This window comes from Polypterus senegalus, chromosome 1 (assembly GCF_016835505.1).
Source record: "Polypterus senegalus isolate Bchr_013 chromosome 1, ASM1683550v1, whole genome shotgun sequence".
Classification (NCBI taxonomy): domain Eukaryota; kingdom Metazoa; phylum Chordata; class Cladistia; order Polypteriformes; family Polypteridae; genus Polypterus; species Polypterus senegalus.
The window spans coordinates 147219314-147244090 of NC_053154.1; the positions used below are offsets into that span (position 1 = coordinate 147219314).

The window sequence follows — 24777 nt, forward strand, 5'->3', positions numbered from 1 at the left end:
CCCTGAAACATTATTTTTCTCAATAAAACCAAGCAATTCAAGGCATCTTAATTCACAGACAAATAGGCTGAAAATTCTAAAAATTGTAAGATGTAAAAGCAGTTAGGATTCCTTGACATTGTCCACATTGATAGAGACCCCTCAAAGACAGTGGTAACTTCTGCTTCAGAAATGAATGCAGATACAAGAATATATATGTCAGGAGTATTTCATACTTTGTTTTTGCAATTGTAAAGTATTTGGTAAGAGTGGCTTCCTAATATTGACATTCTTTTCTCTCATTTTCACATCTGTATCACATTTTGCATTTACATTTGTATGTGTATGCATTTTTGGTGGCACATTAATATTGGAGGACTTGAATGAATCACATCCATAAAATATTCTTAATGCTGTAGGTATCCTTTATACCAGAGGTGCCCAATGAGTCGATCGTAATCGACCGGTAAATCACAAAGGTAGTGCAGGTAGATCGCGTTGCCGAAAAAGTGTGGGCACCCCAGCTTTATACTGTTTTTTTTTTTATTAGTATTTAAATTTAGGACACTTTACTATACTAAAGCAGTATACAAATGTATGCCACCTTCTGTCTTGTAATATTCTAGAATATTAAACAAAAATAGAAAGTAAAACAAAAAAGTGAAATAAATAAATATAACTAATGTAATGCAAATGTATGTGCATAAGATCAACAAAACCCTCATGTCAGGTACACGCCATGCATTGTAACCCTTTTTAGAAACCAGCGCCATTACATTTTTCCCGGGCTCTGTGGTTACATATATACCCAGTCTTATTGCTCTGTTAATTAAAAGTATTCCTTTAAACTGTTTATATTGTCAAGGGTAAGAATATATGAATAAAAAAGAGACTGCATTATTTAAAATTTGGTGTAAATGCACTTGCTGAAATAGAGAAAAACATTTATTTACTTATCCCTTAAAACTGAATACATTTTCTATGAAAAAAACTATGCTACTTTTTTTGAAGAAATTAATGATCCACTGTCAAAAATATAAAACAAGTATCATAAAAGAACACACTGGCTGAAATTTCAAAAACCAATCGATTCATAGCAAACAAGATATTGTCATTGTGCTGTGTCATGCCATACTGAGTCCCTTGAAAAGATAAAAGTGTTTCATGCATAAAGTTATTTGTTTTATTTATGTTCAGTACAAATTAGCAGGTGAATAAACAAGTTGCTTAGGTTTTAACATTCTGCTCGTTTGTCATTTCTGAACTCTGCTTTTGGAGACAAGGTTTAATAAGTAAGCATCCAATTCCAACCAGGTAAAGCAAACCACAGAGGTAGAAAGAATAGTCATACTTATTCGAAACATCAAAGATCCATCCTGTAAAACAGAAGAGCAAAAAAACAGTACAAATTAAAAATACACTTTGTTTTAAGTAAATAGCTTTAAATTGATATCATTTTTATAAGAAGTTGCTTCAGATTCCTAACATGGCATTTATGATCCAATCATCTGCCCAGAAACCAGCCCTAGAAGTAATGCCAGAGTGTTCAAGGACATAATAATGCAAACATACAGTACTCACACATTCATTCAAGGCCAGCTTAGTACTGTCAGATGATAATAATGCATATCTTTGGGAATATCTAAACTCCACAGACAGTGGCCAGAACATAAACCAAATTTAAGTTCCTGGAGCAATGAAGTAGGAGAACTTACCACTGTCCAGCCTCATTATTCCCATTTTACTCCACTTACACATTTAAAAAAAAAAATTTCACCCCTAACAGATGAAAATCCCCAAGACCCACATATGTTTGACTCAATTTCAAAAAAATATCTAGAAGTTGAGTGTCCACATTTAAATTAACAGAATGTTATTTATATATATATATATATATATATATATATATATATATATATATATATATATATATATATATATATATATATTGTCAGGAAGCCAGGGCACGACCTGGCGGGACGCCATGAAGGACGGAAGAGGGTCAAAGCCCACCCTGGATCACGTGGGGGCCGCCTTCGTGGTTGTTCTGGGGGCCACGGGTTGAGGGCATGGAAGCCCTACCCTGTAAGGGCCCGTGGTCACCGCCAGGAGGCGCCCCAATGCCTTGACTTTGGGAAGACTTTGGACGACACCTGGAGAGCTGCCGGGAGAACAGCCAACGGGAGAGTGTCGGAAGCACCTGGAGCTCATCCGGGTCATGTATAAAAGGGGCCTTCTCCCTTCATTCGAGGCTAGAGTCGGGTGGAAGGAGGACGAGGCAAGAGAGGAGAGTGGAGGCGGCCCAAAGAAAGGCATTTGAGTGGCCAGGACTGTGTTGGGGTTTGTGCACTTATGGACAGTGGGTCTTAGTGACCATATATATTGTAAATAGTTGTATTAATAAACGTGTGGTGGTGAAGAACAACATGTCTGCCTGTCTGTGTCCGGGTCGGCTCCACAATATATATATATATATATATATATATATTACAATTGAGGAAGAGTTGATGATTATCAATAAAATAAACTGATTCACTACTAACACAGTGTTAGAACTGTCTTAGAAATTATCTCATCAGTCAACAGATCAGTTGAGGACAAGCTGACTGGAAGCTGACATCAAAAGTTTAGTGAAGGCCAAAAATATATTTTTCATTTTGTTTCATCTCTTAACACTGTGTTGCAAATTTGAAGTTAAACTTTTAGATTGTATTTTGTTGTTTTTCGAGGATTATTTGTTTGTCTCCTGTTTTATGAATAAACTGGATTAGAGTGTGACCTTATTGAATTGTCTACAATTTTTGTACTATGTAGTTGCTAACATAGTTAGCTGATGTACCTGTTGACTTCATCTTTGCCCTGCTTTAAGCTCCCTAATCTGAAGACATATAAATGACTAGCAAAATACCTATGGCTCGCATTGGAGAAGTAGTGTGTTAAAGAAGTAATGAAAAAGAAAAGGAAACATTTTAAAAATAACGTACCATTGTTTTGTCACTGTTATGAGTGTTGCTGTCATCAAGGATTTGATTATCATTATTTCTTTCAATCAGGTTCATATTTGGAGGACGTGTTGTGTTCAAGTTACATTCCGTGTTTGTCAACCGTTGTAAAGATAACAGGTTTCATTCATCGAAGTGCTCACTACCCAATTCGATACTCGTGAATCTAAGACGTTTAACAGGCATTCCCGTTATTAAGTTGTGGCTTTGCCTGCAAATATTTAGCGGCAGCGTGTCTAAGAACTTGTGGAATTGCCTGCGAGTATTTAGCGGCAGCGTCTCTATGAACTTGTGGATCTGCTTGCGAGTATTTAGCAACAGCGTCTCTATGAACTTGTGGATTTGCCTGCGAGTATTTAGCGACAGCGTGTCTATTAACTTGTGGATTTTTCTGCGAGTATTTGGCGGCAGCGTCATGAAGTTGTTTCCATCTAACTGCATCAGAAACTGTACTACGACGTCTGACACTCCTCCTTTTTACTGTTTTCTCACAGCTTGGATTGCTGCTGTCATAATCGGTTTGAGTTTTGGTAAGTGACAGTTCTTTGATCGATGGTGATCACCTCGATAGACATGTTAATGGGGATACAGTTAGAACAGTAAAGGAAAAGGGTACCTGAACAGTAAAGTAAATCTAAAATACCTACACAATAACTATAATCGTAATAAATGAACAATAAAACAGCGGAGAAGCCATGGATTAAATGAAAAGACTGTAGTTATCAGCAGGGAGACGTGAATCCCGTGGCGAAGCAAGGAAGGGAATGTAGAGACTGGAGCGACGGACGGCCTTATATAGGCAGGCAGCCAATTACGTGGGAGGCGTGGGGATGTGGGAGGACGTAACGCCGCCCCACACGGCAACTGAGCTGCAGACTATGGACATATATATGTACGTAAGTAGGAATCGGTTATGACCGTTACGCATAGAATTTCGAAATAAAACCTGCTTAACTTTTGTACGTAACCTGTAAGGAATGAGCCTGCCAAATTTCAGCCTTCTACCTACATGGGAAGTTGGAGAATTAGTGATGAGTGAGTCAGTGAGGGCTTTGCCTTTTATTAGTATAGACTAGCAAAATACCCGCGTTTCGCAGCGACGAAGTACTGCCTTAAAATTTTTATTAAGAAGAAAATTAAACCTTTTTAAACTGAGGGAAAATATACCAATAATTATTTGTTAAGGATCTCTTTTTATACCACATTGTGAGTTTGGCCCACCGGTTGTAACATAAACAAGCTGTGCGCTGAGCTTACTCTTGAGCATGCAACTTACAGTTGGCCATGTGAACAATAATCTTGTTTCAAATTTCACAGCTTGGATTGCTGCTGTCATAATCGGTTTGAGTTTCATGGTGTGTTTCAATTACGACAGTATTTGTAGGACTTGTGTTGAAGAGACATTCGGCATCTGTCAAGCGTTGTAAGTATACAACCGGTTTCATCGATAACTTTACATCCAGCTTTTGAGAGTTTAAACATTCAGAAACATCAAAGTGTCCACTACTGAAATCGTCACCTGTCAATCTAAGATGTTTAAGAGACATTGGCGGTTGTCAAAAGGTATAAAATATTTGGCCATTTCGGTACACTTGAAAGCGACAACCAAACAATTCACCGGCAGCCATCAACTCACATGCAGATGCATAGGTGAAGGGCTTAAGCATTTCACTCTTCTAGTGCTCCTGTGTAGTATAATTATCTCCTGTACCGTCATCAGTCCACACCTTGAACCTGTCCCAGTCATTCAATACATAAGACACAATGTTCCTCCGGATATCAACAGCGAGCCTGATATGGCCGTGCAATATGTAACAAAGAGAATGGAAAAGGTAGGTGCCATCTCCGGGCATGGAAACCACTCGGTAAGTGACAGTTCTTTGATCGATGGTGATCACCTCGATAGACATGTTAATGGGGGTACGGTTGGAATGATAAAGGAAATGGGTACCTGAACAATGTAAAGTAAGTCTAAAATACCTACACAATAACTATAATCGTAATAAATGAACAATAAAACAGCGGAGAAGCCATGGATAAAATAAAAAGGCTGTAGTTATCAGCAGGGAGACATGAATCCCGTGGTGAAGCAAGAAAGGGAATGCAGAGACTGGAGTGACGAATGGCCTTATATAAGCAGGCAGCCAACAACTTGGGAGGCGTTGGGATGGGGGACCCAATGCCACCTCACATGGTGACCGAGCTGCAGGCTATGGACGTATATATGTACGTAAGTAGGATTCAGTTAGTGTTGGGAACCCGCGTACCAAATTTCTTGAAGATGGGCCCATAAGTAACAAAAACCATTGAAAAGTTCAATATGGCGGCCGACAGTGGCATCATACCACCGAAATAAGTACCAAATTTCAGCCTTCTACCTACACGGGAAGTTGGAGAATTAGTGACGTTGGAAAGTTCAATATGGCGGTACCACCGAAATGAGTACGTATATTGGTTTCGGTTAGCGCAGGGAAGCTGCCTACCAAATTTCGTGAAGATAGGGCCATGAATAAGAAAGTTCAACATGGCGAACGTTGTTAACTGTTATGACCGTTACGTGTAGAATTTTTAAGTGAAACCTGCTTGACTTTTGTAAGCAAGCTGTAAGGAATGAGCCTGCCAAATTTCAGCCTTCTACCTACACGGGAAGTTGGAGAATTAGTGATGTTGGAAAGTTCAATATGGCGGCCGACAGTGGCATCATACCACCGAAATAAGTACGTACATCGATTTTAGTTAGTGCAGGGAAGCCACCTACCAAATTTCGTGAAGATGGGGTCAGCCTTCTACCTACACGGGAAGTTGGAAAATTAGTGACGTTGGAAAGTTCAATATGGCGGCCGACAGTGGCGTCATACCATCAAAATAAGTACGTACATCGGTTTCGGTTAGCGCAGGGAAGCCGCCTACCAAATTTCGTGAAGAAATAAGAAAGTTCAACATGGTGGACTTTGTCGACCATTATCGACCGTTACGTGTAGAATTTCGAAATGAAAGCTGCTTAACTTTTGTAAGTAAGCTGTAAGGAATAAGCCTGCCAAATTTCAGCCTTCTACCTACACGGGAAGTTGGAGAATTAGTGATGAGTGAGTGAGTGAGTGAGTCAGTCAGTGAGTGAGTGAGTGAGGGCTTTGCCTTTTATTAGTATAGACTAGCAGAATACCCGCGCTTCGCAGCGGAGAAGTAGTGTGTTAAAGAAGTTATGAAAAAGAAAAGCAAACATTTTAAAAATAACGTAAGATGATTGTTAATGTAATTGTTTTGTCATTGATATGAGTGTTGCTGGCATATATATATATATATATATATATATATATATATATATATATATATATATATACACAGTTATATATATATACATATATACACACATACATATATATACATATACATATATATACACATACTGTATATATACACACACATATATATACATACTGTATATACAACATATACATATCTACATATATACTGTATATACACATATATATACAAATCTACATATATATATCTACATATATATATATATTAGGTGGGACTCGATTAAAAAATTAATCCAATTAATTAGAGGCTGTGTAAGAATTAATCTTGATTAATCGTATGTAATCGACACGTAAATTTGCCCCAAATCGCAAATGTTTTTTTTTATTTAAAACGGTTTTAGTGGGCTTACAGAATCAAATAATAGACATGGACATGAATATTGTAAACTGAAGCTGTTTTAATTTCTGAAAAAAAGCCTTTAAACTGCATTTGAATTCAAAACAGAAACAAAAATATCATCCCTGGTTAAAATTGGGCAGACTTAAAAATAAAGTGGTAGTTTAAGTACTTTAAGTACATTTGCAGAATAGTATTGTCTTTAAATAATAATAACCAAAATTTCACCATAAAGTGCAGTTTTTCTTCTTAAAAAAATAAGTCAGAAACATAAAAGGTAATTTGACCAGCTTACTCTTTAAACTCTGAGTAACATTAGCCAAAATTATTTTGTACATTAGGCTAAAACAGTGTGATCATTGAACATTTTGTAATTAGATGTATTTAGAATTACTAACGGTCACGGAAGTCCAATGATCCCCAGTAAGAGCCACAAAGTCCGCTTTCTGTAATGCATCTAATTTTGCTTGCTTTTCAGTGTGCACAAAACCATGCTTTTATTAAGGCTTTCTCGGGAAGTCGAAATGATCAGTCGTAGGAACGCGCTTTATTCCGACTCTAACATTTTTGTAGCTGTGATGTGTGCATCAGTGTAATGGATGTACCAGGAAATCATGCATTGACAAAAGTTCCCGTTTGCTTGGAATTGAAAGTGTGATTAAATGCGTTATTTTTAACGCGTTATGGAGTACATGCATCGAAGCTTCTCAGCTGTGCTTGTGCTAAGAAAGGGAAAATTTTAAAAATAACGTAACATGATTCTGCGTTAACCTAATATTTTTCATACGTCCCAAACCAAGGAGATCGAAGGTAAAATGAATCGGTAGCGTACATAGTCAGTACATCCCTCTCGGAATCGAACCTCGAATGTCGGCGTTAGAGGCTTAAGACTCTACAATTGCCACCGCTTGTCTATGCTAAAGTATATATTGTAGATCGGGTATATATATAAATGTATATATATAGCCCGTGTACGCAGTGGAGAAGTAGAAGTTATGAAAAGAAAAGGGAACATTTTAAAAATAACGTAACATGATTGTCAATATACAGTAATTGTTTTGTGAGTGTTATTGAATGTTGCTGTCATCAAGGATTTGATTATCATTATTTCTTTCAATCAGGCTCGTATTTGTAGGATGTGTTCAAGTTACATTCCGTGTTTGTCAATCGCTGTAAAGATAAGAGGTTTCATTCATCGATTAGTTCCTTACTGCATCAATAAACAGCTCGTCTTCCTTTTTATCTGTGATGTGACAAACTGCATGCACGGGTTTTTTTACACTGTCTTCCTTTAGCAGGACATTCACTTTTTCCACCGTGTGCTTTGTTTCCGCAGTAGCTGCACTTATGAATATGATTGTATGTATAAGACGCTTCATATTTTTTGCTGCCTTCTCAATTGTGTAATTCGGTTTTGTTCAGCACTCTTTGGAACTGTTGCTTTTTGTCTGTGCACTGCGCCAGTTCACGTGAGCCGCTTGGTGTTCTTGCATCGAAGGTTCCCAGCTGTACAGGTGCCATCTCGTAATGTCAGCTAAGACCCGCACTTAAAACTTTCTCTCGCAGTTTCAATGAGTTTGTGCCAAACACCACCCTGACCATCTCATCTTCCTCTGCATAAGCACAGTCCTTCACACGTGAATATTTACCGGCAGTGTTTGTATTGGATTGCCGCTGATGGACGGCCTTATATGGGCAGGCACTAAATTACAAACGCTAGTGGTAGCCTATGAACTTAATTTAATATAAACTTACGGTTCACGCCGTGCTTTGTTTCCGCAGTAGCTGTACTTATGAATATGCTTGTATGCATCATTTGCTTCATAATGTTTTTCTGCCTTCTCAATTGTGAAATGGCGTTTTGTGCTGATCGCTGTTTGGAGTTCTTCCTTGTGCTCTACGTACTTACATAGGAGGCGTGATGATGTCACACGAAACTCCGCCCCCCGCGGCCATCTCCAACTCAAGACTCCATTACATTATATGGGGAAAAATAGCTTCCAGTTATGACCCTTATGCGTAGAATTTCGAAATGAAACCTGCCCAACTTTTGTAAGTAAGCTGTAAGGAATAAGCCTGCCAAATTTCAGCCTTCTACCTACACGGGAAGTTGGAGAATTAGTGATGAGTCAGTGAGTGAGTGAGTGAGTGAGTGAGTGAGTGAGTGAGGGCTTTGCCTTTTATTAGTATAGATTAACAGCTAAATAAAATTAGTGTGACAACCATGGAGAGAGAGAGTTTAAAGTAATAAGGTATGACATGGTTTAAACAACACAGGGAATTTTTCATAGGTCTAGGAGAAAGTAACAAGTTGTGTATTTGAAGGTGATGATATTGTAGCTGCTTCTGGCAGACAATGCCATTATGAAAGTGGACATGGGATCAGTTTACTGTTTAAAACACACAAACTTCAAAAGACTTAAGATCATAAAATACCAAATAACCAAAGCCTAAAATGAATACCAAAAGTCAAAGCATCATGCAAGAATCCGAATTCTCTGAATGCAATTTTTAAATCTTGCTTGTCACAAGGATTCTTCTCACAAATCCAAAAACTTGAATGCTGTTGATAACATGCTGCCACCTTTCAAAGCAGGAAATGATGACATAATTTGTCATGTAATCTCCATATCAGGACTAATAACAAGCATAGGAACAGTAAACAATATACTGTAGCTGCAACTAAGCAAAACGGCCACAAAATGGTGTCACCAGGTTAACAATAAAAATAACACAAATAGCAGAAAAACAAAATATTATTTCACATAATGCAATATGTACCTTCCAAAACATTAGAATCATTGCACAACTATACAATTTAATGCTGCTACAACAATTCTACAGATCTTAAAGGATTATTAACTGTTGGACCCATAGAGGTTCCTCTATCCTTATTTAAGACAATATTCCTTTTTCCCTTCAACTTTGGAACTTTAGACTATCAAGTACTCCCAATTTAACTCATGACTGTTGATTCAACCCATTATTATAAAAAAATACACTTGCATACAAATTAATATTTTTTCTAAAGCAAATGTATTTCTGGAGATATCTGTGATCCTCTGAAAAGCATTTCTGAAGGGACAAACAATCTCTTATGTTTCACAAAAAAATCTAAATGTTTAATTATCCAAAATAAACAAGGAATATCCAAGATTGATTATTGCCAGGTTTTCAAAAAAAATTAGCTTTGAAAACAGTTTCTCATCATATATGTAATAAGAAGTTCAAAATGTTCTCACGGAAAGTAAAAATGCATTAGAATCAAGGTTACTGAGCCGAGCAGAGTAATATATTTAACAAATACGATAAGATGCCCTATTCTTCAGAATGTAATGAAAGCAATGCTCTAACTAGAGATTTTTAATAAATGAGAAACACAACATGTGTTCTATCTTGGAGTTTGTTAAAAGACACCTGAAGGACTCTGAGATGGTGAGAAATAAGATTCTCTGGTCTGATGAGACCAAGATAGAACTTTTTGGCCTTAATTCTAAGCGGTATGTGTGGAGACAACCAGGCACTGCTCATCACTTGTCCAATACAGTCCCCACAGTGAAGCATGGCGGTGGCAGCATCATGCTGTGGGGGTGTTTTTCAGCTGCAGGGACAGGACGACTGGTTGCAATCGAGGGAAAGATGAATGCGGCCAAGTACAGGGATATCCTGGACAAAAACCTTCTCCAGAGTGCTAAGGACCTCAGACTGGGCCGAAGGTTTACCTTCCAACAAGACAATGACCCTAAGCACACAGCTAAAATAACGAAGGAGTGGATTCACAACAACTCTGTGACTGTTCTTGAATGGCCCAGCCAGAGCCCTGACTTAAACCCAGCTGAACATCTCTGGAGAGACCTAAAAATGGCTGTCCACCAACGTTTACCATTCAACCTGACAGAACTGGAGAGGATCTGCAAGGAGGAATGGCAGAGGATCCCCAAATCCAGGTGTGAAAACCTTGTTGCATCTTTCCCAAGAAGACTCATGGCTGTATTAGCTCAAAAGGGTGCTTCTACTAAATACTGAGCAAAGGGTCTGAATACTTAGGACCATGTGATATTTCAGTTTTTCTTTTTTAATAAATCTGCAACAATTTCAAAAAATTTTTTTTTGTCTGTCAATATGGGGTGCTGTGTGTACATTAATGAGGAAAAAAATTAATTTAAATGATTTTAGCAAATGGCTGCAATATAACAAAGAGTGACCCATTGTATATATTGTGGCGGGCGCCTCCTCCAGACCACGAGGGGGCGACCGCCCTGGTTGCACTGGGGGTCACAGGTAGAGGGCTTGGAAGCCCAACCCTGTAGGGGCCCATGGTCACCGCCAGGGGGCGCCGCAATGCCTTGGGAGCCCTGGACCTTAGCACTTCTGCCACACCAGGAAGTGCATAAAAGGGACCGCCTCCCTCCACTCAGTAGCAAGAGTCGAGTGGAAGTGGACGGAGCTCGGAGGAGAGGAGTGGAGACGGTCTGAAGACTGTAAAGGCATTGTGTTGTCCAGGACTGAAAGGGGTGATTTGTACTGAAGCACTGGGAGTGTGCACTTTATTGTGTAAATAATAGTACAGTGATCCCTCGCTATATCGCGCTTCGACTTTCGCGGCTTCACTCCATCGCGGATTTTAAATGTAAGCATATCTAAATATATATCACGGATTTTTCACTGGTTCGCGGATTTCTGCGGACAATGTGTCTTTTACTCTATGGTACACGCTTCCTCAGTTTGTTTGCCCAATTGATTTCATGCAAGGGACGCTATTGGTGGATGGCTGAGAAGCTACCCAATCAAAGCACGTATTACATATTAAATAAAACTCCTCAATGATATACGATATGCTGCCTGTGCGGTGCTTCGCACATTTCAAAGCTCTAACAGCCCGTATTGATTTTTGATTGTTTGCTTTTCTCTGCCTCTGTCTCTGATATTCTCTGCTCCTGAAGGCACTCCTTTGAAGAGAAGATATGTTTGCATTCTTTTAATTGTGAGAAAGAACTGTCATCTCTGTCTTGTCATGGAGCACAGTTTAAACTTTTGACTAAAGGGTGTTATTTCATGTCTAGAGGGCTCTAATAATGTTAAAAAACGTATTTAGAAAGTCGTAAACAGGTTTTCTATGATCTAACTGCGAAAATATTTATAAATAAAGATTTATAAATAACGAATCCTACTTCGTGGAAATTCATTTACCTGGCGCGGATTAACCGCGATAAACAAGGGTTTACTGTATAACTGTGCGGATAATATTTATAAACAGTGTGGGAGAGTTTCTAAGGGCTTAAAATATATAAAAATAACCATACAAACATATGGTTTCTACTTCGCGGATTTTCACCTATCGCGGGGGGTTCTGGAACGCAACCCCCGCGATCGAGGAGGGATTACTGTATTGTAAATAAACGTGTGTGGTGAACCAACATGTCTGCCTATCTGTGTCTGGGCTGTACCCCACAATATATACATAAAAAACAAAACTCTGTTTTAGGCCATGTATTGCTTGCTATGTTCCTAGAAATTAGTGAAGAAATACACTACTCCATGCATCAGTTTTGATTTCTTAAGAAAAATAAAAACTTTTCAGAATATGCATTCTACATAAGCAAAACTATTAACTTAGCTTTCATGCCTTTAATTATAAAAGGTTCATGGACACGGACACACACACACATACCATGGTTTACTTTGTTAACATTTTCTTACTTTTTTTCAATTAAGATTGAATTACTGTATCTCTGTTTATCATATTTTTTCAATGCATCTTAAAATTGAGAAGTTGTTATCTTTCAAAGTAAGACTAAAATCCATAATGGGAATATCCTAAAGTTTCAGCCTTTTGGTGAGCTATGGCACAGTTTCTTTCTTCTGTCCTCTCCTGTTGTATTATGTCAAAATTTGTATTCCTATGCCAAAATTCTTACAAACAATGTTGAGCAAGTTATTTCTTCTGTAATTTTTCATGAACAAAATAGATTTCAAAAATGCTGATAAACACTATAAAATAAGAAATATTTGTTCAAAATATGCCCCATCAGCAAAAGAGCACCTTGAGATATTTGATTCAGGGAAAATCTTTTCATAGATGTGAATAATGTTACTTAAAGTATTATGCAGATTTAGATTTGTTCACAATATATCTGCATGGATTAAATTATTACATTCCATACCAACAGCTTCCGTTTGTGTAACTAATATAATGATTGATATTTTGCTTTAGAATATAAAACCTTACAGGGATCTTCTCCATCCATCCATCCATCCATTATCCAACCCGCTATATCCTAGAGATCTTCTCTGTCACCAATTTAATTTACCATTGCTATTGAATCCCTTGTTACCAACATAAATAAATAACCAGAGATTTACAGAATTATAAGAGAAGGACTTGAATAAAAAGTCTCTCCTTATGCAGATGGCATATTGCTTTATATTACTGATCATGACTCATTATGTCCATCAATGCTTAAATATTTTGAAGAATTTCTACAAAATTTCTTGGTTCTTAATTTCAACAACTGTCCATTTATTATGAATCGTCTTGTTTTGTACATTCCAATACATATTAACACGTCTTTGTTGACACTCCAGCCACCATAAATAACCTCACACTGGTTTAATTCCATTTGAACTAGTGTGGCACTGGAGTGTCACCTGTTGCATGGCTGCACTCGGGTCCTAACCTGGGGTCCTGAGTTGGTTTGTCATGTGGTGGGTGCTGCAATGCACTGTATCAGCGCGTGCTCCTAACCCCTTTCTCTCTCTCTTTTGACAAAACAGGAGTAACAGTAACTTTATTTGGAACATGGAGTGGAAAAGGATAAAATAACTACAGAATTTTTTTTTGAAAGTTCGAAACAGTTAAAAGCCAAAGGGGAATGACATCACATAACTTCCTATTTTATGTCTGTTTTGTGAATGCACATATTATAAAAAATATAGAAAGAATTAACTTGTACCAACTTGAGTAGACAGAGAGAGAAAACCCAGCCCGTAATTATAGAAAAATACCCATAATTACTACCTACTGTACCAAGCAGAAACTTGGTACTGTAGTTTAATTCTCATATAGACTAGGGAACCAGTGCAAGAAACAATTTAAATTATAAATTCAGAATTTTCAAGTCAAAACTTATTTCTTCACAAATGTGGTATATACAGTAGTAATTGTCCTGATACAATTACTTTCTAAAGTGAAACATATTATATATATTTTAAAAAATAGCGAGCACTTTGAGATTGCACACCTATTGCAAAACAGCACATCTATGTTGTTGTCATGTCATTCTAACCTGCTTATTCCAGACCAGAGTTGCTTTTGGCTGAAGTCTATTCCAGCTAGCATAAAACACAAGTCTGGAATAAACCCTGCATAGGGCGTCAGTCCATCGCAGGGTGACCACACACACATACACCCACATACCAAACACACACTAGGGCCAATTTTGCATTGCCAGTTCACTTAACCTGCATGTCTTTGGACAGAGGGAGGAAAGCAGAGCACCCAGAGGAAATCCACACAGACACTGGGAGAACATACAAGCCACGCAGTTAGGACCCAGGACAACTAGGAAAACATGGGAATAGTAATACATTTTTGAATAATGACTGATTTTTAAAGAAGACTGGCTATGTGCTTCATGTCACTGTTCATCTTCCTCCGCAGAACCCTCTCAGGGCTGGGGGCAATGACCTTGGAAATTCATGCCCAAGCGCTGTTTTTGAAACTGAATGTTGATACACAGATGTGAATTACTTTCTCTGTTCTGTAGACAACTAGACAATAATAACTGAAGAAAGTCACACTTACTGTATTTTATTAACACTCTTTCAGTATATGGAAGCTTATTTCATTATTTCATAAAGATATTGTATGCTGCTACCTGTTATCAACATGCATGCATGTGCTTCATGGTCTAGCAAAGGAAAGACCGAGCAGGCATGTAGCATGCAATCAAATGACAAGATATGAACAAATGTTAAAGACGTACATTTTGTTTTCATCAAGTTAAAATTTTGGAAGATTAGTACAGATTACAGCAGTACAGCATAGGCAGAGTGCTATCACAGAGCTGTCATTCCTGCCTCACAGTGCCTGAGTCTTCATGGAATTTTCACATTCCCCCCATGTATTTACATACTGATTGGAATCAATGAGTGTAAGTGGGTTTATGCACTCAAAAACATTGTCCTCACTGCTTAAATTTCCATATCCTCAGCAAAAGCGACACATCATGCTCTATAGTATTTAATAACTGCTTTGTGTTGTTTCAATCTGCTCTATTGCACAATCTGCCTTTTTTTTCTGAGCATTTTTTTTTCATGATTCCACATGACATACCACAGAAAGTGTGATATGCAGGTGGCTTGGCTCTTTCAAAATTCTAAGGCTTTTACTAATAATACAATGCAGTGTTATAAGTTTAGCCTGGTTTTATTGTTATTTGTACTAAGTACAATAAAACTCTTATGAGTGCTTGTCATCACCAAGCTGACACTTCAGCATGAAACTCACTCCATAAGCTATGTAAAATAACAAAACAGAATGTAACTGGTGAAAAGTAGGCACCGTTTAGAAAAAAAAATGAAATCATAAGATTTGAGCGTACACCTGTCCATTGTTATAAGCCATGGCAGAACATAACTGCTCAAGAAACATAAGTGCAGAAACAAAGGCAGAATAATTAGAAGAATATAACTCAGAGAATATGGGGTAAGGACCATTGGGGTTGTCATAAGTCTGGCACTGACAATGCCCAGACAAGTGAGAAAGAAACATGCTCACTTTAAGAACATAGTATCAAGACTCTAGTGATAAAATGTATTATTTCCAGGGTACTTTTGTTGTCATAAACATACCTCAGAATTATGGACGGCACATTTTCTTAAATTAAAACATTTGCTACTTTAAAATGGATGAATTCCACGAAATAAGTGGACGAAATAAGTTAGAACATTCAAACCTAGTACTCGCTAGCTCCATTATAAAATGCAAATTACTTTATAAATTTATAAAATATGCTTCACTTTCAAACACAATTTCATGTGGCAAATTAATATATAAAAAGATTTTGAGAAAATAACATTGACTTGAAAAATACTGAACTTACCTTTGAGATTTTACTTCCAATTGCACCCATATACAGTATTTCCACCATCCCTAACATATACGATATTTAACATGCAGAATGTGCTTGGCTTTGGAGGCTATTGAGACTTGTATACTAATAATATATTTTCATCCTTGAAAGAACTGAACCCTAAATATAATTTTTCATCAAAGTATTTCTTGTACTACATGGAATTCTGACACTTTGCTAAAACAAACCTTCCCTCAATATCCACTGTGCAAAATATACTACCTGCAATAAAAACACGTGGTATTTACAAGCTATACCACGCCTTAGAAAAAAAACGGACATCTCCAGAAAATCTAAAGCAGTGCTGTGAAAGGTATTTTTCAATGAAATTTTCTTTAAGTTATAAGTCTTGGTAACAACCGTCTAATTCAATGCACCATTGTACAATGCATATTTTTCTTCTCAATTCTTCTCATATGTATCCAGGCAAAGATGTCTTTAGGCACCTTGCTCATCGGAGCAACACGTTCTGGGAATATTCAACACTCAAGACTTTAATGTACTAAAATCTTTACTTATCTATCAAGAAGTTCCTTACAAACAATAATCATTAATCTTCTCACAACACTGTATGCTGTCATAGCAGAGAATACATTTCTTTTTAATGAACATATATTGTGATCATATACAGTATATTGCTAGTGTGCTGCTTTATCTTTCTCAATTGGAAGAACCCTAATCCATCTGCTATTACACAATACAGAATGGATATTCTTCTTTACGTGAAATTGGAATCAATCATATTCATTTCATAACAAAAAGTTAATAAGTTCTTTCAAATCTATCAGGCTTTTATTAAAGTTGTCCTCCATTAATTAAACAAACTGACACTCTGTTAAACTTTTGGATACTTATGATTAATTCATATTAAATATTTCTTTGTCCTCTAGATAGTTTATAGAAGGACTATGGGATCTCATTTGAATTTGATGTGTTACTGGCTTTTATATAATTATAATGTAATCTTTAAAATCAACATAAATTTAAAATAGGGGTCCCTGTGCAAAGACATGTCCTGCCAAAAGATCACAAGCAGAAGTATTAAAGGCACATGTGATATTTTTTTCTGGTGTTTATCATGTATTCTGTGACCCAGTCAAAGTCTTGATCACAACACCTTCAAGAATTTTTGTTACAGCTTGAAACTGGCAGTATAAAAGCAATTTCCAAGCAGTTTAAGAAAACTGCCAAAAGTCTTGGCAAAAATCATCTTCACCTAGAGCACAATGCTCGGAATACTTACATATGACATGGGGTCTGATAATGTGTGTGTTTAAAAGAATGCACTTTCAGAAATGATTAAAAAGCAGAATATATAGTATAAGGTTATGTAGTTGTAAACTGAAGGAGGACGTCCTATACTATATTATAGCTTAGTGGCTGTCTTATCTGTTGTTTATACAGCATTAATCTGGGGTCCATGGAAAGCTAGATTTTACACTATTATAGAAGCCTCCTACCGATCAATACCATGTATATGACAGTGTAATTATCAAACAAATAAAAATAAGGAAATTGCAGACATTTACTTTTACTGCATTCCATTATTTTAAATTTGTAAACTGGAAAAGTGCCAGATTTCCAATCTTTAAAGTCAATGCAAGGTTTGCATGCCACTCCTGCAGTTCTATTTCTTACATGATTTTGAAAATCTCTTGTGTTCGAGATAGTCTTACAGCCCATATGGTGCTGTTTTTTTTTTTTTGTTTATTTAAGCCAAATGCTTTATTATAAAAAGTACTACTGCCTGTTTTTTCTTCTGAGCAAAGGGCACCATGTTACTGTTTGTTCTTCATCTTAATTACCTTTGACAGTCCATTATGTTTCATGCACCATTTCTTGTGTACCCAATGTATTATGTCTAATAATCCCAGCTCAATGTTACATTGAAACTGTGTATGGATTTTTATATTCACTTATTACCTATTCTTATTTATGACTCATCGTTTGAAGAGGCTAGACAGACAGAGAGATTCATGCCCCTGGTTTTCCAATAAGACTTGAATAAACATGATGTTTACTACTTAACTATTTGATGGAAAGTTATAATGTATTTAATATCTATCTTCACTTGGTACTTGATATCCATCATTATTTGGTCGTACCATATGGTCACAGCAAACTACAACATTTTAAAGGATGTAGTAAGTTATTTAGCAAACAATCACATAATATTATTATGAAAAAACATCTTCATGTTTCAATACTTAATTACATGAGTTAATATTTTTACAATCTTCTGTATACAGGAATTGGAATGAATCTCTAAAACTAACTATTTGACTTCTTGTGTGTCTGACTTCTGTAAACATGAAAGCAATAAGCAAATTATACAGATATTAACTGCCAAAGAGCAAACCACTCTCTGGAGAACTTCTGACAGTTTCAAGCTGCCTTATAGAAACCAATTGCAATACAATCATTAGACCATATTGTGAAAATCTAAAAGCATAAACAGTCCAACAGCTCTTATTGTGTAATATCATTACCACATCTTGTCTAGCACCACTGTGAAATGAGTGCCCAAGAGGAATACATACATACTACATGAAATCAGGTAATTCTAATGCATTTCAGAAATCATCTATTACTTTCCTCATGTCTATTATTGTACAAGCATCATTATCTATAGTAGTACTAATGGAAGAAATTAAACAATGTAAAATTAAAGATACACATGTAACATGTACAAGTGGTACATACTTTACAACTGCTGTATAATTCTGCTAAGCCTTAGAGAGGAGAGTTGATCAATAGTTAAAGAAATAAAACCATGCAGCTTCCTGTATTTGACAAAGTATGTTTATAAAGATGAATAAGTATAATTCAGTTGGGGTTTTGCTATCCATTTTGCAATTATTTTAACAAAAGAAATAAAAAGGATGATAGTTTGGAGAATGACCTTTTAATTTGGATTAGACTAAACTAAGACTGTAACTACAATATTTTTGGTCTTTTACAAATAACACTTCTTTGACGCCCATTTTATGAAGAGGAAACCAAAAATAAATCTAGGTGGAAAAAATTGACCCTATTGTTTTCTTCTGAGTTAGTGCTTTGCTTTGAAAGGATGAAGTATTTTTAAAATCCATAATATTATATATTACTGAAATTAAATCCACCTATAAACTTTACTATTTTAGTTTTGATGTTAATGTAATGGTGTTATTTTTGTTCATTCTCTTTTGTTTTGCTTCCAAAGTTATAGTTTGTCTTGAAGGACAGAAAATAAACAAAAGATAAGAATTGTAAAACAGCCTATTATTTAAAAGAATAACACTAAAATTAATTTACAATAACACTTTATTTGTTTTAAATAAGGGAAGGCTTCACAATGTGTATTTTTAAAATTAGGGAAAAAAGGTAGTTGTGTCCATATATTTATTTATTAGTGAGTTGTCAAGTTAAAAGTTTAGAGTATAATCTAACAATGTAATTAATCATTTTTTGATCATTTTTGTAGGTATACTTTACAAGAAATGGACTGATAAATTATAGACAGAAGACTGTAATTCCAGACACAGTTAAAGACAGCAATAAAAGTGACCATGGGGATTTAAGGGTCTTCAAATCCCGTCTTACTGTCAGTAAGCAAGGTACTGTAACTGCAAAGTTAGCCTAATTTGAATAATCAAAGCATCTAATATGAAATTTATATTTTAATGTATAACCATTTTAGAAGCTGATGAGATTTTTAAAAGAGTTAAGAATGAAGATTATTCGCTGAATTAAGTTTGTGGTTACATTTTTTTATATTTGAAATAATAAGGTTCACTAGGTTTTTTTTCACTGTTTTTACTGATTGTAAATATACAGTACTTCAAAACTGGAAAAAAGACATGCGAATCAGAAAAGATTATGTATAATGTTGTATAAAATGAGACTTAAATGTCGGTTTTTTCAATGTCATCTTACCAACCATACATAAAATTACACTGTAGTAATATGAGGCAATAAAGTGAGATTCAGGGTTAAATTAACTATATTATTTTCTTTGTTGATACTGTGGAATTCAATTCTATTTTAGTAATCAACAAGACCACTGACAATTACACAATGAAAAACCTGTAAGAAATAATGTTAATATGTCAAGTTAGGTTTTACAGTGTCATAACAAAATTGCACCCCTTGTCTGCTTCCATTACTGCAGATATTTCATAGGGAAGTTGGTCAGATTTTTTATGGGATGCAGTAATGTACAGAAGACACTGTAAGATAAATGAAGTCACCGACGTTTTAGGGTTCTTTATCTTGTTCAGTGTGCAAAGTAATCAAGCCAGTTAAAAGAGCAATTACTGGTAGCTGTTGGAATACTTTGGTTAACAATCAGGACTGATTTAGGTCAGCCTTGATCAGTAGAAATGAAATTGTAGGGCTGTCCTACGGCCTAGAATACTGATGGAAGTAATACTAAATTAAATTTTTTTCTGTATCGTAACATCAATATGTGTTTCTGCTAAATACTGTCTGTGAAGCAACTCTTACTAAACAAAGATAACAAAAGGCAGTAACAAAAGGCAGTAACAAAAACCACAAATAGAAAAAAATCAACTTTTACCATTTTCCATCAGCTTATTTAGGCTGCAGAGAGATCCTACTATGTCCCAAGCGATGTATAAAGCTTTTCCAAATAGAAATCTATTTATTGTATGTTAATTGAAAGGTGGCACATTATTTTAATCTGATAATCTGTTGCACCACAGCTCCAGTCTCCCAGGTTTGAGTCCCAGTCAATTTACAGTTTGTGTGTGTTATTTATATGTTCTACTCAGGTGTACATTGTTTTTTCCCAGGTGTTGTAGATTGTGTCTCACATCTCTGAGATGGGCATGTTAGGCAAACTGATTTCTTTAAATTGGCCCCAATGGCCCGGCATCCTGTTCAGGATGATTCCTAGCTTTTATGTTATGTTGCTACTGGGATGAGCTCTAGCTTCTCGCAATCCTATACAGTATTTGTATTAGCAGTTTATTTAGATTTTTGATTGATTACAATCCTGCGGTGGGCTGGCACCTTGCCCGGGGTTTGTTTCCTGCCTTGCACCCTGTGTTGGCTGGGGATTGGCTCCAGCAGACCCCCGTGACCCTGTAGTTAGGATATAGCGGGTTGGATAATGGATGGATTGATTACAGCCTTTAAAAAGTGAAATTTTCATTTTTGTTTAAAAAAGAAAGAACAAAAACAAAATTTTTAAAAATCAGGTTATTCAGACATTTGTTAGCCTATTCAGGAATGATCATCACTTCATCAAAAGGCACTGGATAAAATGTTATCTATGGCACAGAAAAGCACTGCTCTGACTCTTTGTGTCCCTGGATGAACCTGGATCATCCTCAGCATAAATCCTCCATAAAATAAAATAGTGACCCGACATTTGCGCGATAGACATATGAGCGCCGACAAAATAGCGGCCATTAAAACGCAGCGTCAAAATCGCGCCGACAAAATCGATAAAGTTTCATCAAACATGAGTTACTAGTTTAAAGCATATACACTCACCAAAAGGATTATTAGGAACACCTGTTCAATTTCTCATTAATGCAATTACCTAATCAACCAATCACATGTCAGTTGCTTCAATGCATTTAGGGGTGTAGTCCTGGTCAAGACAATCTCCTGAACTCCAAACTGAATGTCAGAATGGGAAAGAAAGGTGATTTAAGCAATTTTGAGCGTGGCATGGTTGTTGGTGCCAGACGGGCCGGTCTGAGTATTTCACAATCTGCTCAGTTACTGGGATTTTCACGCACAACCATTTCTAGGGTTTACAAATAATGGTGTGAAAAGGGAAAAACATCCAGTATGCGGCAGTCCTGTGGGCGAAAATGCCTTGTTGATGCCAGAGGTCAGAGGAGAATGGGCCGACTGATTCAAGCTGATAGAAGAGCAACTTTGACTGAAATAACCACTCGTTGCAATCGGGGTATGCAGCAAAGCATTTGTGAAGCCACAACACGCACAACCTTGAGGCGGATGGGCTACAACAGCAGAAGACCCCACCAGGTACCACTCATCTCCACTACAAATAAGAAAAAGAGGCTACAATTTGCACGAGCTCACCAAAATTGGACAGTTGAAGACTGGAAAAATGTTGCCTGGTCTGATGAGTCTCGATTTCTGTTGAGACATTCAAATGGTAGAGTCAGAATTTGGCGTAAACAGAATGAGAACATGGATCCATCATGCCTTGTTACCACTGTGCATCTTGGTAGTGGTGGTGTAATGGTGTGGGGGATGTTTTCTTGGCACACTTTAGGCCCCTTAGTGCCAATTGGGCATCGTTTAAATGCCACAGGCTACCTGAGCATTGTTTCTGACCATGTCCATCCCTTCATGACCGCCATGTACCCATCCTCTGATGGCTACTTCCAGCAGGATAATGCACCATGTCACAAAGCTGGAATCATTTCAAATTGGTTTCTTGAACATGACAATGAGTTCTGTACTAAAATGGCCCCCACAGTCACCAGATCTCAACCCAATAGAGCATCTTTGGGATGTGGTGGAACGGGAGCTTCGTGCCCTGGATGTGCATCCCACAAATCTCCATCAACTGCAAGATGCTATCCTATCAATATGGGCCAACATTTCTAAAGAATGCCTTCAGCACCTTGTTGAATCAATGCCACGTTGAATTAAGGCAGTTCTGATGGCAAAAGGGGGTCAAACACCGTATTAGCATGGTGTTCCTAATAATCCTTTAGGTGAGTGTATAATAATGTTTATTTTAGAAGTCAATATTATGAGACACGGCACGCAAATAGTCCTTAAGATCAAGCCCTGCATATGTAGGAAGAATTGCAGCAAGACGTCTTGATAGTTGAGCTTATTTAGACTTGCTGGCTGGCTGCCTGACTGCTGGTAATTCCGCTTTGTATAAGACACGTAATGCCAATCCTCACGGCATGCCATCAGCAGTTATAACAGTTATAACCTACCACATAATGTGTACATAATGCGTAATGTACGCGTCCCACTCTCTTGGCCTCTCTCGCGATTTTGTTGTGGCGATTTTGTCGGCGCGCATTTGTCGAAAAACCAGTTACCGAGTTTGTCGGCGTTCATTTGTCCGTCACGGTTTGTCTATCGCACTTTTGTCGGTGAACCCCATAGAATATCATATAATGGACAGGCATAGTGGTTTTATTGTCATGGTGTTGGGGATTCTTTGTAGAATCACAATCTGGATGACTTGACATCACTGAAGAAATTATGAATTCAGCTCTGCCACATAGGATTATTCAGGAGAATGGCAGATCAGATGGGTGATGCAGAATGAAAATTATTCAAAAAACACCTTAATTTACATTATACTGATTGGAAAAAAATATAAATTCTAAGTTTGAGTTCTGGAATAACCTTGTTAAAGTCCATTCCTAAACAAGCATGTGATATTACAACAGAATCTGAATGAAGTAGTTCAATCCTTGACAAACTTGCAAATGTCCCTGAGCTGAAGCAGTTCTACAATGAGAAATAAAAATAAATTACCCATGTGTAAGACATATCAATAACCTCTGGGAACAGCTGTAGTTTTACTTGCAAAATGTGGCACAACCAAGACAGCAGTAACATTTTGAAGTAGTCCATTATTGTCTTTAATATAATTAAAATAAAAAAAAATGAATGGCAATTCAAATACTGTACTGGGAACATTTGTTGCAGAAAGTACATTAATTATGTGCAGTGTACACCAACTGTGTATAATGTTGTCATTTTTGTACTTATATTTAAGTCACCAATTACCACTCATTCCCTTCCTTTTAACTTAACTAAGAGCATTGCACATAAATTGTACATATTGTTGTCATTTCTTTACTAGACACTAATTATCATGGATTTCTTTCATTATATTTTCCCATCCATCTTAACACTGATTCATCGTCTGAACCAGTGTATTCCAGTTCTAGGCTGCATTGAGGTAATGCCAGCAGTGTCAGGTACAAGGCAGGAAACAGTCCAGGCTCGGGTGCTATTCCATCACAGGGCACACTCATGGACACATGTACACTCTCTCAATCAAACTAATAAGCATTTCTTTTGAGTCTGTGAAGAAAACCTATTCAGACATGGGTAAAATGAACACATTTTACAGAGTAAAGGATAATGCTAGGATTCAAACCCAGATCTTCGAGCTGAAAAGAAGCGGCTTTAACTGCTGTGCCAATGCCCATCTCTTGTTAAAAACATCTATTTATTAAATGTGCATAATGTAGGCATTAAGCATTGAATAATGTGCCTGAAACACATTTGAAAGAGTGATAGGATTAATCTTTATTGTTACTGTACAAACTAACACCCTGTATAGATGTGATTACTGAAATAAGCTCAGAGCTAATGGGATGGATTTAAACTATTCACAGCCTTATGCTGAATTAACTGACAGTATTTTTCTAACTGTCTGTGTATCATTTTAGAAATACAGAGCTGTGTGCGAGTTATATTCTTGAGAAATATGGCAAAATGCATGTATGTTTTATATGCTCTGTGAGTTAGCTCTCTAGAACTTACTTATTTAGACTTTGCTATTTTATTTTTGGGCAGCATGCTGGTACAGTGGTTAGTCCTTCTGCCTCACAAATTCAGGTTCCTGGTTTTAAATCCTGAGTCTAGTCACAATCTGTTTACAATTAGCACATTGTCACCATACTAGCAAGGTGGTTCTAAATTGGCTCTGATTGCAAAACTGGACCATGTGTCCATTTGTGCTGTGCTAGGTTCCAGTTCTCCGCTGCTCTGAACTGGCTTGATTTTAATAATGATATGTTATTTTTTTAATGTTTATAATATGTTTAATTCATACAGCTAACTTAAAAACAATGAATAAGATGATATGCTTTCATTCTACTATCTTACTTGCACTCATATTTTTCATTGATAACTGAAATAATTAAAGCAAAGGAAGAAAGCCTAACAAGTAAAGTTAAAAATATTAATAACTTTAATAAAAAAAAGTAAAAATATTAAAAAAATGAAACCTAAATAAAAGAAATTAATTAGAT

General features: G+C 36.6%; 1 protein-coding gene across 1 annotated transcript in view; it reads right to left on the reverse strand.

Annotated features, from left to right (window-relative positions):
• Nucleotides 1–365: 365 nt before the first annotated feature.
• The window catches only part of LOC120533294 (monocarboxylate transporter 14-like), a 75077-nt gene continuing 50665 nt past the window's right edge, over nt 366–24777 (reverse strand). The window contains exon 5 of the mRNA XM_039760126.1: nt 366–1355. Within this exon, the coding sequence (XP_039616060.1) occupies nt 1207–1355 (149 nt within the window). The 3' untranslated portion in view covers nt 366–1206. The remainder of the gene's footprint in view (nt 1356–24777) is intronic.